At 38.8% G+C, this 12,626-nt stretch overlaps 1 protein-coding gene and 1 non-coding gene across 3 annotated transcripts in view; both read left to right on the top strand.

Moving 5' to 3' along the window:
- The window catches only part of FNDC3B (fibronectin type III domain containing 3B), a 320,537-nt gene that overhangs the window by 89,686 nt on the left and 218,225 nt on the right, over positions 1-12,626 (top strand). For both annotated transcript variants that reach the window (XM_033130828.1, XM_033130837.1), the window contains exon 3: positions 1,289-1,364. In XM_033130828.1, coding sequence (XP_032986719.1) covers positions 1,289-1,364 — 76 coding nt within the window. The remainder of the gene's footprint in view (positions 1-1,288; positions 1,365-12,626) is intronic.
- On the top strand, positions 8,993-9,097 carry LOC117014853 (U6 spliceosomal RNA). The gene has a single exon (XR_004421626.1). It is a non-coding gene; the product is annotated as a U6 spliceosomal RNA (small nuclear RNA).

Genomic DNA, 12,626 nt, shown 5'->3' with positions numbered 1-12,626 from the left:
TTATTTTTTTGAGAACATATAGTTGGGGACCTGACCTGTTCTGAGAATCATGCAATTTCTTAAGCTGACAGGATGAATGGGTGTTAGCTGGTTGGGGAAAGAGTAAGGTGGGTAGCAGGCAGAGATGAAAGAGCACGGAAAGAGCGTTACAGACAGGGAACAGTATGTTGATGGTTTCATGGCAGGGAGGAACAAGGCTTGCTCCAAGAACTGTAAGATGAATGACACTGACGTCTTTCCAATTTCTAGAAATATACAGTAATTATTTTAATAGTGTTGACCTTGCACACGTTGATTTTTTTTTTTTACTACAGTTTTTAAGCTTGGATTACATCTTTAATTTGTATTTAGATATAAATGAGTGATTCCTCCCCCTGTGCCCCTTTTTCAATCTAAAGGAACTAAATTAGATTAGAATTAAAATTCTGAGGCTTTTGAAAGGAGCTACTTTGCCATTACCATGGATGGTCCAGTCTTTTGGAAGTTGTCTTCCAATATTAAATATTTATGTTCATATGACTAAAACACTGACATTTAGGTAATAGATTTAGAAGTTTGAGTGTTTGCTTTGAGGTGGCTGGTTAGCTCAGTTGGTTAGAGTGCGGTGCTGGAAAAATGTGACTGTTTGGTGGGGCCTATTTGTAATATTATTTATTTATTTTGTACTGTTCATTATTTCCAGATCCTATACACGGGTACTTTTTTTTACCCCAAGTATTTTTCTTATAAATTGCTTTCTATTGTTACACAGTAGAATAAATAACTCAGGTCAGTAAGAGACATTTAGGGACAGTATGCAACAGTGTTAGGTCAGAACCTCATTTCTCTGTGAAATTTCCCTTTATAAGTATGGTCTCAGGTCTTTTTTTTTTTTTAGGAGGGCGCAGCTCACTGTGGTCCATGTGGGGATCAAACCAGCAACCTTGGTGCTACCAGCACTGCGCTCTAACCAGCTGAGCTACATGGCTACCCCTTTTTTCTTCGTTTACTGTTGTTTCTAAATTAGTGAAAGAACAAAAGCAATTGTGTGAAAGAAAGAGTATCTTAAAATTGAGTTTTTTAGTTATATAACATCATAAGCAGGAGAATTCACTTAGCTAAATTCAAATGCGTGTACTTAGCCCTCTCACATTTGAAACAGTTCTAAGACTTATCCTAAGTTTTGTGTTTAGACAAGATAGTGTGCCACATACTTCCTGTCTAGTATATAAATTTAGGTAGTAATACTGTTGAAGAGAAATCCCAGATGTTCTAGTATTAAATTGAAATCAATGTGTTATTTTGGCAGGTTATTCTCGTTCAAGTTAATCCAGGTGAGACTTTTACAATAAGAGCGGAGGATGGAACACTTCAGTGCATTCAAGGTAAGGAAGTTTCTTGTAAGTCTTCCAATCAACAGGTTTGTCCTCTATTATTTTAAGAAAGTAAGGGTTTTCTCTGTATCTACATATGATTTTTAGAACTAGAATTTATCTTGTGTTTTTTTCCCCCCCTGTCAAATAAGGGCTCCTTAGTGCGGCTATAGGACTCTGACATGTAAGGGACAAAGTTAAATTTAAATACCTCTAGTATCCTATTGACTTAAGTGAATTAATTTAACTTGGGAAAGCTTGCAGAGACTTCATATATTATGGAATTTGATAAACCTGAAAAATGCAGAGATTTTAAAAGACCCTAAAAAAGTCCAATTGAGAACAGCGAGTACCTTTTCAAATTAAAGTTTGAAAAATATATTGTGATGCTATCCAAATGATGCTTTTAGAGGTAAAATCTATATAAGTATCTGTTAGTTATTTATTACTGAGTAACAGATTATCTCCATGTTTAGTGGCTTAAAACAACTTTTATTATCTTGCAGTTTCTGTGGGTCAATAACTACAGCATAGCTTAGCTGTGTCCTATGGCTCTGGACCTCTCAAAACCCTAAAATCCAGGTGTGGGCTAGAGCTGCTGTCATTGTAAGGCATGTTTGGGGAGCAGTCTGTTTTAAGGCTCACTTGAGTGTTTGTTGGCGGGACTTAGTTTTTTTGTAGGCTTTTGACAGATGGCTTTCCTCAGTTTCTTGCTAAGTGGCCTCTCCATGAAGGTGCTTACATTATGCCTCAGCAGCAACTAGAGGGCAATTGGGTGTACTAGGTCCAGCCCACTCAAGAAAGGGGATTTATACAAGGTATGAATACCAGTAGACAGGAATCACGGGGGACCATCTTAAAAAGCTGCCTACCACAGCCCATTTTCCACCCCCAATAATTTATGTCCATCCTGTATGCAAAATCCCCCCTCTCAAGATCTTCAGAAGTCTTATCCTGTTACAGCATCAGCTCACAGTCCAGAATTGTGTCACTTAAATAAGTTCTAGGTGTAAGTAAGTAGTTCTTTATATGTGTACAGCTCCTGAGGCATGTTGGTTAATTTCTAGTTTGTGTAATACCAGTGCCCCTTCTCTGTAGTTCACTTTGGAAAGAAGCACCTTAGGTACTCTGATCCATATGGAATTCTGTGTAGGAAGATCAACCCAGATCTGTGTTAGCCGGTGAACACTGTGGTGTTGGAGAGCACTATTTGTGACAGCCGTTTTTGGCAATGATTGGGATTATGGTAACTTGGCATGTATTTGAATTCAATACTAGATTATTGATTGGACTGGAATCTGACCGTAGGGCTTATTTTTACTACCTGGACTTGCTTACCAGTGTATTAACAAATGGGAAAAAATGCCCCTTTCTGTAGTTTTCCGTAATGAGCTACATGGAAAATGTTGATTTTTCTATTGTTCTGCATAATAGGGCATGCTACTTTGTAAGTTTACTGCTTGTTTTGTACCGATATGAATAAAAATTTAGGAAAAAAAATTTTTTGGGGGAAAGGAATGTATTTTCAAAGAGTCAAGTGTAATGAGTTTTAATTGCAGTTAATCTGAAATGACTTAACGATTACTTTAGTGTTTTTAGTGATTGCATTTCTCTGACCATTGTGTCCCTGAAATGAATCTGTGGTGTTCTAAACCATTTAAAACCTAGTCTTTGTTGATAAATCATATGAAGAAACTTCAGGTCAAAGAGAGGAAATGAATATTTTAAAATAGTATGGGATAGAGAATCTTCTGTCTCCATGTACTACTTTAATAGATGGATATTGTCAACAAATAAAACTCAGAATCCACTCTGCATCTTTAAAAAAATGAGTCACACCAGAAAAGCTATATGAAAAGTCAGTTTGCCTATTAGAATGAAGCTGATGTTTTCAGTTCTGTAAGAAAACAGTTGACCCTCTGGGTTTGGTAACATCGGAGCCCCCTGAATTGGCAGGTAGATGGTGTCCCTCTACAACCGAGCATGTGTAATAGAATCTATAAAAGCAAATTGCTGATAGATCAACATAGATAAAAATCCACTCTTTCATGCCACCTGCTTTTACCTTTTGTGTCTGAGAAGTGTGTGTGTGTGTGTGTGTGTGTGTGTGTGTGTGTGTGTGTTCGTTCCTCTAGTTCGCCTCTCCCCCACTTTTTTCCTCGGTCCATGTCAGTAACTGGCGGGCTCTGCAGGGAATGTTGCAAGTATCTTGCTCTGTTCACAATGAGAGCTTTGTATTTATTCATGATGATACTTGGAGATAAGTGACACTAACACCCCTTCCAGTGATTTAGAAAAATGCCTTTGATTAAAGCAGAATTGTGGAGCCATTTATCTTTGGCTTACCCAGCCTTCCTATTCTTTGTTCCCTTCTGAATACCTAGATACTATGGTTATCATCGTTTGGGGCATAGTGGTACCTGGGCCAATTAATTGAATGACACAGGACAGGATGGGAGGGACTAGGACCTGCAATCACAAGGTTTGCTAGGGCTTGGGAAGCACTGGGGCCACAGGATAGAAATGGAAGGAACCTTGAGTCCAGAGCCATTGACTGCTGCTAATGCGTAACAGGCAGGCACTGAACTCCTCAGCCCCAAAAGCCTTCATTTGAGTTCTAAAGTGAGTTAGTGAATGCTTGACTCCAGGTTGGTAGAGCATATCGACACAGAATGTGGGAATAGACAGTACATTTGCAAATTCCAACACAAGTTGTTATCCTTTCACTGATTAACTTCCCTGCCATTGCTAATCATTTATTCCGCTCTTATGCTATGCTATGTATTTGCTCATATTTAATGGGTGTGATGGGTACACATGAAGAAGCTGAGGCCCATAGAGGTTAATTCACACACCTGAAGTCACATAGCTGGAACGAGGCCGAGTCAAGTTTTCCTCTCTGGTATGTCTGACTCCAGAGCGTGAGCTCTTTATTGCGCTGCTCTGTGGCTTTACATGGAAGCATGAACTCAAATAGCAGGGCTCCATTCTCCCTGAACACGTGACAAGAGCCAGGTGAGTTCCTGTTCCTGGACTAACAGGATTCTGGGCAGGATACCAGGATGAGAGTACTCAGATGGCCAGGATGAGACAGAGATGGCTTGCATAGCAAAAGTGAATGGTGGAGACTGGCTCTTTAGTGGAGTAAAATAAGGCACCGTGTTAATAGAACGAAGAGCAGACAGTGTGACACAGGGGTTGTTGATTTAGAACTCCTTAAATTATTTCACCCTAAAGTCATGGTTGGGCCCAGAGTTGAGGTGGGTTAAAGCCAGGTGGGGCTTCCAGCTCCAGCTGCTGGCAGAGGAGGGGTACGTACATTGGGAGGGGACTGGTACAGTGGGAGGCAATCTTTTCCTGCTTGTCTTCAAAAAAAACCTACTAGAAAAGGATCTGAAATTGTGGTATATTGTAATGGAAACTCCTAAAAGAAACATTTGCATTTTACTAGAGGTTAAAGTTAAGAGAATGAAACTCTAGTTATGCTCTTTCAACACCAGCCAGCAGGTGGGGAAGTAATTTCTTTCTGGTGGGAGTGCGGTTGGTGATAGTGGTTTTCCTGGAAATGTTGAAGTCATACCCATTGCTTACGCCATGGTTGAAACTGTCAGTTTAATAACTTTGTTATTTCAACACTCAACACTAGCCAGCAGATTAGGGATTGCCGGGGGTGGGGGGGGAGTGTTATAGGGGCAGGGAGTGGAATTGGTTGCTGGGCCTTCCTGGAAACTTTGAAATCACACCATATGAGGTCAACCCCCATTGCTTGTAGTTGAGTTTGTCAGCCTAATAATTTTTGTCTGTAGGACATTCGCATCACTAGAAAGACTCATTGTGATACCATGAAAAGGCAGCTTGGATATTCAAAGCAAATCAGTATAAGTAATATGGTCATTCTGGGGGAAAAGAAAAGATTCTGTTTTCATGGGAATGTCCTTGGTGATAATGAAGGAAGAAAAACACAGGAAACATCCAATATGCTGTGAAAGCAGATTCATTTCTAATGGAACATTTCTCAATATTTTCCATGAAACATGAATCATAGGTCTTGACGGAGCCACAAAAGGTCATAGTTTTTTCCTCACTTGGATGCCACACTATACCTATGGCATCCTAGACAAAAGATTTTTCTTCCCTAGGCCAGATGAAAGTGTATAAAGAGCTAATTGTAAGGGGAAAAAAGAATCTTAGCAATCAATATGAATCCTGGCCTTTGCTTAAAGTCAGGAATTCATAGCGGGCAGCTGTGGGTCTCGCTCATTATTTTCATACCCTTGTCTGGGCCGAGGTGCTGGCAGTGGAGCCTTCTTTCCTGCCCACACATGCCATCTTTTTATCTGGGCCATTTCTCTGCTCCCACTAAATTCCTTTAGCCAAAACAAATACCACACTTCCTTTTAGGCTCTAGGTCTGTCCCCTGCAGGAGCCCTCCCGGACCACTCCATGTCATTGTGACCTTTCTCTGCATTCCTGGGGAAGCAGGTGGGGGTAGTACTACCCATAACAGTCTGGTCATATGCGCAGACTTTCCTTAGCCCTTGAATTGTACTGTGATCTCAGTTGTGACAGGGAATAGCATCCTTCTCCCTAGCCCCAGCCATACAGACCAGACCCTTGACGGGCTCTGGCTTTACATCAAGTGTGATGATTTTTCTTTTAAATTTTATTACTGTGCTAGGAGCTTAAAGATGTTTAGTTAAATGCTTTAAATGATCTCTAAAATCTCTGGAAGAACTTAAAATTTCTAATGCGTTGATAGTGGAAGCTAGTCTGTTTCCTTGAGAGAAACATGATTAGAATTTATGAACTTTCATGTTGACCCTGTAGTAATACTGCAGTTTTTATTTGTGTTTTAAGACTGTTACATAAAAGTTGTGAGCCTAAAGAAAATAGGTGAATGCCATGCTGATCCTTTAAAAAAAACATGGATTGCAGTAAAATGTTTGGGAAGCACCATTCTAATAAAGAATACTGTTTAAAATTGCTTAATTGCTAATGTTTTTTGCTCACAATAATTTAGACATCTTTTACGAAGACAGGGTACTCTGCTAACTTGTGTTAAGCGGGTTGAGAACTTGAAATGACAGCAGAATGTATGGCGGGAGGGAAACTTGGAGATGGCTGTCGCTTGGATGCCATTAGAATGTGAAATTCTTTTCCCTCTCCTACTTACTCTCCTTAAGCCTTCCTCAGCTCTGTGTCTCATTCTCCCCCTGGCCCAGTGAGTGTGGGAACCATATCATTGATGAACACCACGCTCTGCTCCGGGGCCGAATGAATGACACCATTGAGAGCAGTTCCACATCTCTGAGTCTCCTCGTTTGTCTTCCACCCCCCCGCCCCTCCTTGTATGATTCAGCATCCAGACTGCCAAAGGGACCTCAATGGGCTTTTCTCCCCCGCCCCTCTGCCCCAAGCCCCCCATTTGGGACTTTAAGTGCATTTATGAGACTTGTTTGGCACATTGAAACACTGACCTGTCATTCTGTCTAAGAATTTTTATGACAGGTCCTCGGGAACTCCCCTTGTCTCTTGCTTTGTTTATTGAGAAATAACACGAGTGGTGACATAGCGAGGGTGTACAAGCTGAAGTATGTTTGCTTGTATGTTTTCACAAGCAAAGCTTCTATATGGTCTATTCCTTTAAAGCAGACTCAGCATATAAATGAGAAATCCCTGTTTTATTGTCTTAAAACCAAGGAAGAGGACCTGTTGCAAATGAAGTCTGTCTTCTGGGGTTTATTGAACCCTTGCCTAGGCTTAAATTTGCAAACAATTTTTTCATCAAAAGTATTTGGATGGTTTGAAAGCGAAATTCTTATAGTATAAATGCCTGCAATCTTTCTGAATCTCTGCAGACTCGCATCACATTGAACATGTCATTGATTGTTATTTGACTCATTATTTTTAGAATGTATTATTAGTGGGAATATTTTTTTTCCTATTACAAGATTAGGAATTGGAGAACTTCTTTTCTGTATAAGAAACTGCCTTAAAAACCCATTTCTTTTGTATTTGGAGGGGGTTTGTGAGAGATTACTTAATTTGAAATGTTATTATGAACAGTTTGGCCTCACTTGAAAAACCTTTTAGAACTGAAAATACTAAGTCCTTTCCCCAGGCTCTCCCCAGTGCCCTTCCCATCTTTCTGATTGATTGAAGGCTGTATTTGGTGAGAGTTAGTTTACAGTCCTCCAGTGAGGCTATAAGTTGAGAGAGTCTTGAGTTTCTAGGATAATCTGAAATACTCCACCAACTTGCCAGCTCATTTTGTAACTCTTATATGTTAGTTTCAGAACAAATCATGGGTGTGTGTGCACGCGTGTGTGTGTGTAATATTGATGAAAAATCATTTTTAGTGTTTTGGAGTATACCCGATCTGTGAAATGTTTGGGGGCTTTATTTTGGACAATGATGATTTAGCTTTTCTTTCACACATGGACAGGCACAGCTGTTGGTTTTTCAGGCATTCTGTATGCTGACCTGATCAGCCCCTTTTCAAACAACTTGCTGCTGAGTAACTGGAAGTTCATCAGCTGGTGGTCTCCACAAGGGCTGGTGAACACTAATAGACCAGTGCAGACAGTGCAGGTTATGGAAAGGATAGGAGGAAAGTCCGTGCCTGAGCCTCCGTGCAGCTGTCATCATGCAGCAGGTATTGAGTCATGTTACAAGACTGAGTTACATCAGAGCCTAACTATGTTGCTTCCCAGAAGGTGTGAAGTCCCTCTCTCGGGGGTTGGGGTGAGTACCCAGTATGTCTGCTCCTTGCTGCCTTTCCTTTTCAGCCCTTCCCAGTTATCTTGATTGTTTATATCCATTGTTACATTTACATAATTAGGACAGAAACTTCACCCAGTATTATAGTGTCATACTTTCTTTGGCCATTTTCTCCAAGTAAAGTTTTGGTGATTTGGTTTGTTAGAAGTTATGAAGATTACGTTTTAAGAGTGTAAAGACTGTAGTGTGAATCCCCTGGTCGTTTGCCAGCTAATGCTTAACCTTTTAGCCTGTTGTTTCTCTTAAAATGGGGATAGTGAGAATATCTATTTACTAAGGTTGTTAGATAATCCATTGTTAAGTACTATTATTATCTAGTAATGTCCACAGTTTTGCTGATTATTTTTATTCTAAAGTGATGTCATGATCACTTATGGGTGATGACTTCGTAATCAGCTGAAGTTCTAGCCTCCCTTTCATTGCCTGCTTAGAATATGCTTGTTTTCATGGGACTGAGGGTGATGGCAACAGTTCAGACAATTCAGATGAAGGTTTATGGGAATGTATATATTGTTCAGATATAGCATTATGGATAAAACAATGAGTCCACCATTCCATGCCTTTAAAGTAAGTTCTTGTAGTTGAAGCTTCAGTTGTTTTCTTTTGGGTGATAAGCAAACTCTCACACTGTGCCTGAATGGCCATATTCAGACAGGCCTACCAAGGAGTTCCTCTGGATATTCCTCCCCTTCTTTAGGTCTTGCCTTTTATAATTAAATTTCCATGAAATTCCATACTTCTGTTAATCTCTATTTAATGCATCATGCTCGTAGGCAGTAGTAAAAGGCAGTGAGAAATATTGGTAAGTTCATTATGGGTTTTGGAGTGAGATTGCTTGGCTTAGAAATTCCCTGCATTGTGTTCTCTTCGGCAGCACATATGTTAAAATTGGAACGATTCAGAAAAGGTTAGCGTGGCCCCTGTGCAAAGATGACGTGCAAATTCATGAAGTGTTCCATATTTTAGAACAAAATAAATGAACAAAACAGAAGCAGACTTGTGGATGCAGACAATAAGCTGCTGGTTGCCACACATAAGGGGACTTGAGGGACAGGGGGAAAAAGGTGAAGGGAGTAAGAAGTACAAATTGGTAGTTATGAAATAGTCATGGGGGTGTAAAGTACAGCATAGAGAATATAGTCAATGATATGGTAATAACTATGTGTACAGTGCTAGGTGGGTACTAGACTAATCCGGGGGGTCTCTTCTTAAGTTATATAAATGTCTAATTCCTATGTTGTATACCTGAAACTAATATAAAATAACACTGAATATTAACTGTAATTGAAAAATTAAAAAAGGGTGGAAAAGATGAGCGGGAATAAGACGTTCAGATTTCCAGGTGTAAAACAAGTAAGTCATGGGGATGTAATGTACAGCATGGGGAATATAGCCAATAATATTGTGATAGCGTGGTACGGTGTCAGATGGGTGCTGGACTTACGGTGATCACTTCTTTAGGTACATAAATGTTGAATAACTATGGTGTACCCCTGGCACTAATATAATATTGTATGTTAGCTGTATTTTAATAAAAATCTTAAAAAAGAAATTCTCCGTATATTAGTTGTGTATCATAAAATCCGTTTCTTCTCTACACCTCAATTGCCTTATCTATAGAATTGGAATAACAATTCCAATTGTTTTGGAATTGAAGGCCTGCTATGAGGATTAAATGACAAAGTATGTAGAGAGCACTTAGAACAGTTTGAGTCATTATAAGGGTCCAGTAAATAGGAACCATTATTAGGCTTCCAGTCCCATTATGGCTAGATATTTAACCACCCTTCAATTTTGTTTTCTGTCATTTTAAAGCATTTCGGGAAAGCCTATATGGACTTGAGGCATTGGTTAGGATTTTTTTTTTTAAGATAGCTTTACATTTTAGTTATAATGCTTCAGAAATAATATGTTTAAAAATTATGCAATGGGAATTTAGCTTCTGTGCCCTTTTGCCTTTCAGTCTTGTTAAACAGTGATTAAAATATCTCTGAAGGTACCACTGCTTGGAGTTCCTTAAATGTCACAGATCTTTGCATGTCAGATAATTCAGACGAGCTAACAATGTCACATTACCTCAGTTATCTGCCACATTTTACTTCACAGCTTGTAGTCTCTTAGTTATTGCTTTATTCTGTCTGTATTTTTTACTCTTCTTTATATACTTACATCTTGAAATGGAAAACGTCATGTTAAAAGTGTCTTTGAAGAAGACTGTGAAGTTTTCTTCAAAGGTAGGGGTCAATCTTAGTGATCTTTGTATCCCAGTGCCTATCCAGCACCTACTAGGCGTTGAGAATAAAAGAAAGTCGTTTCTTTTATACTGCTAAAAAGTCATATCAAAATGATGGAGAAATTCTTAGCTAATACATAGAGGTTCTCTTTTTGTTTGTCACTATGCTTAAGTAGTTAAATTTGGTTCTTTTTACTTTTGGATGGGTAATGCAGTTATGGGTGTGTTTCCAAAAACACAGTAATTCTGAAAAAGTCCAACATATGGGTTAGCTCCTTTTACCTGTAAAAAAGAATGAGGGGATGATTATTACATTCATTATTTTGTTAACTTTTTTCTTTTGCAGGGAATAATCTGGGAACACCTTAGAAAATATTTTTAAGGCTGTTTAATGCTAGAAGGTAGACCAGCTTTACATTTATCTTTGGTATTATTAGTAAATATTTTAATTTTGATTACTCATTAATATTTTATTAATGTTTTTAAGCAGTTAAAAATTACAGGATTTCCGTAGCAGTAAACTCTCAATAAACTGCCAGACCCAGGAATGTGCACAGTACACTTTAAATTGTAAGTAAGTCTGGTTACTGAATTAAATGGAGTCGACAGAGGAATTTTTTTCTCTTTGTTCATCAACAGTGTTGATTGAAAGGGTAAGGGAGGTGGTGAGATAGGCGACAGGGAGGGCCAGGCAGGAGAAGAAGAGAACAGTGGGGAGGGGCAGTGGTGGTGGGATGTGGAAATGGGAACAGAAATTAGAAATGTTTAGGGAGACAGTCATGACTGGCTGACCAGTGGGACACACACTGCAGAGAGCGAGTGAGCGATTGGTACTGGAGGAATTGTACATTTCCCTAAAATAGGTGGACTCTGTCTGGTCTTTTAGAAAATATTTGTCCTACAACATAAATGATAGTGAGTAAACATTGTGTGCTCACTATGTCCTAACTGGACAAGCACTGGGATTAACAAAAAAGGATAAAAAGGCAAACTTTCTTTTTCTTTTTTAGATAAGTGCTTTTTTTCTGCTTGTCAAATTGGGTATTGCTTCTCTGAGGAGAGTTTTCCGTGACTTGGTATGCGGCACACTATTTTTGAGACATCGAGGACAATTGGATAAAAGGGGCTTATGTTTTAATACTTGTTTCTGGACCTATCTAAAGACAGTGAGTCCTTACTTAATGTGGTCGATAGATTCTTGGAAGTGCGGTGAAAGGCTGTATGATGAAATTAGTTTTACCATAGGATAATTGATATAAACAAGAGTTAAGTTCCTGTGCCATCTGATCAAAGTTATAACAAAACGTTGTTGAACAAAAAGACTTTATTTTAGGACCTGCTCTATGGAGAGAACTGGCCTCACAATTGCCCACATCAGGGATTTTCCTTTATGACTTTATGGTGTGGGGTTCTTTGAATATACCCACATTTCATCTGTGCTTGGTTGGATGTAACTCCCCTCTCCAAATTTTCCCCCTCACCCTTTTTGCAATCTGGAGAGAAAAGTTGAAGTTTTTCAAGTTTTCACCTTTTTTTGTGTCTGAGTTAAAATGGAAGCATTTCATAATTTAAACATAATTCCTTTATGTACACTTTATATATTGCACTGTAGAGCCAGAATTAACACAGTTTTGTGGTATCTTTCTGGCAATAGGAATTTCCACATTTTCACCTAATTTTAAAAGCTTCCAGTTAAAGAAAATTACAGTTTTTATTCTCAACTGACAAGAAAAGGAGGCTTAACATCATGGGAAGAAAAGTCTTTGGGAATAGGAGTAGAAACTTAAAAAGATTAAAATATAAGCATTATCCACAGTGGTATTTTTGAGTGAAAATGTTAAGCTCTGTCAGAGGACTACTAGATGAATTTATCTGTTTTGTTTTGCAGTTCTCAGTAAAGTGGACACACACACACACACACACACACACACACACTTGTCTAATGTAAATGTGAAATTAAACTGTTTTCTTGTTCTTGAAATGCCAAGTCTTTAGCACTTGTACAGGGCTGGATTTTTTTGGTTATCCAGGATTGGATCTTTTAACATCAAGTCAGTGTATCTTATGCCAGATTCAACAGTGTCAATTTTCTGTGCCTTCTGTACCAGGATATAAGCAGTGTGGACAAAAGGAGCACTTTGGCACAACTAGAATTTAACTTGTCTTCTCCTGTTGAGGAAGAGCAATCTCTGTGGGTAGTGTAATAAAATCTTTATATGTAAAATGTTTTCGAGTGTAAGCATGAAATAGTTGCAAAATCT

Source organism: Rhinolophus ferrumequinum, chromosome 2 (genome assembly GCF_004115265.2).
Source record: "Rhinolophus ferrumequinum isolate MPI-CBG mRhiFer1 chromosome 2, mRhiFer1_v1.p, whole genome shotgun sequence".
NCBI lineage: Eukaryota > Metazoa > Chordata > Mammalia > Chiroptera > Rhinolophidae > Rhinolophus > Rhinolophus ferrumequinum.
The sequence above is the reverse complement of the archived record's forward strand: the minus strand, read 5'-3'. Positions and strand labels throughout refer to the sequence as shown.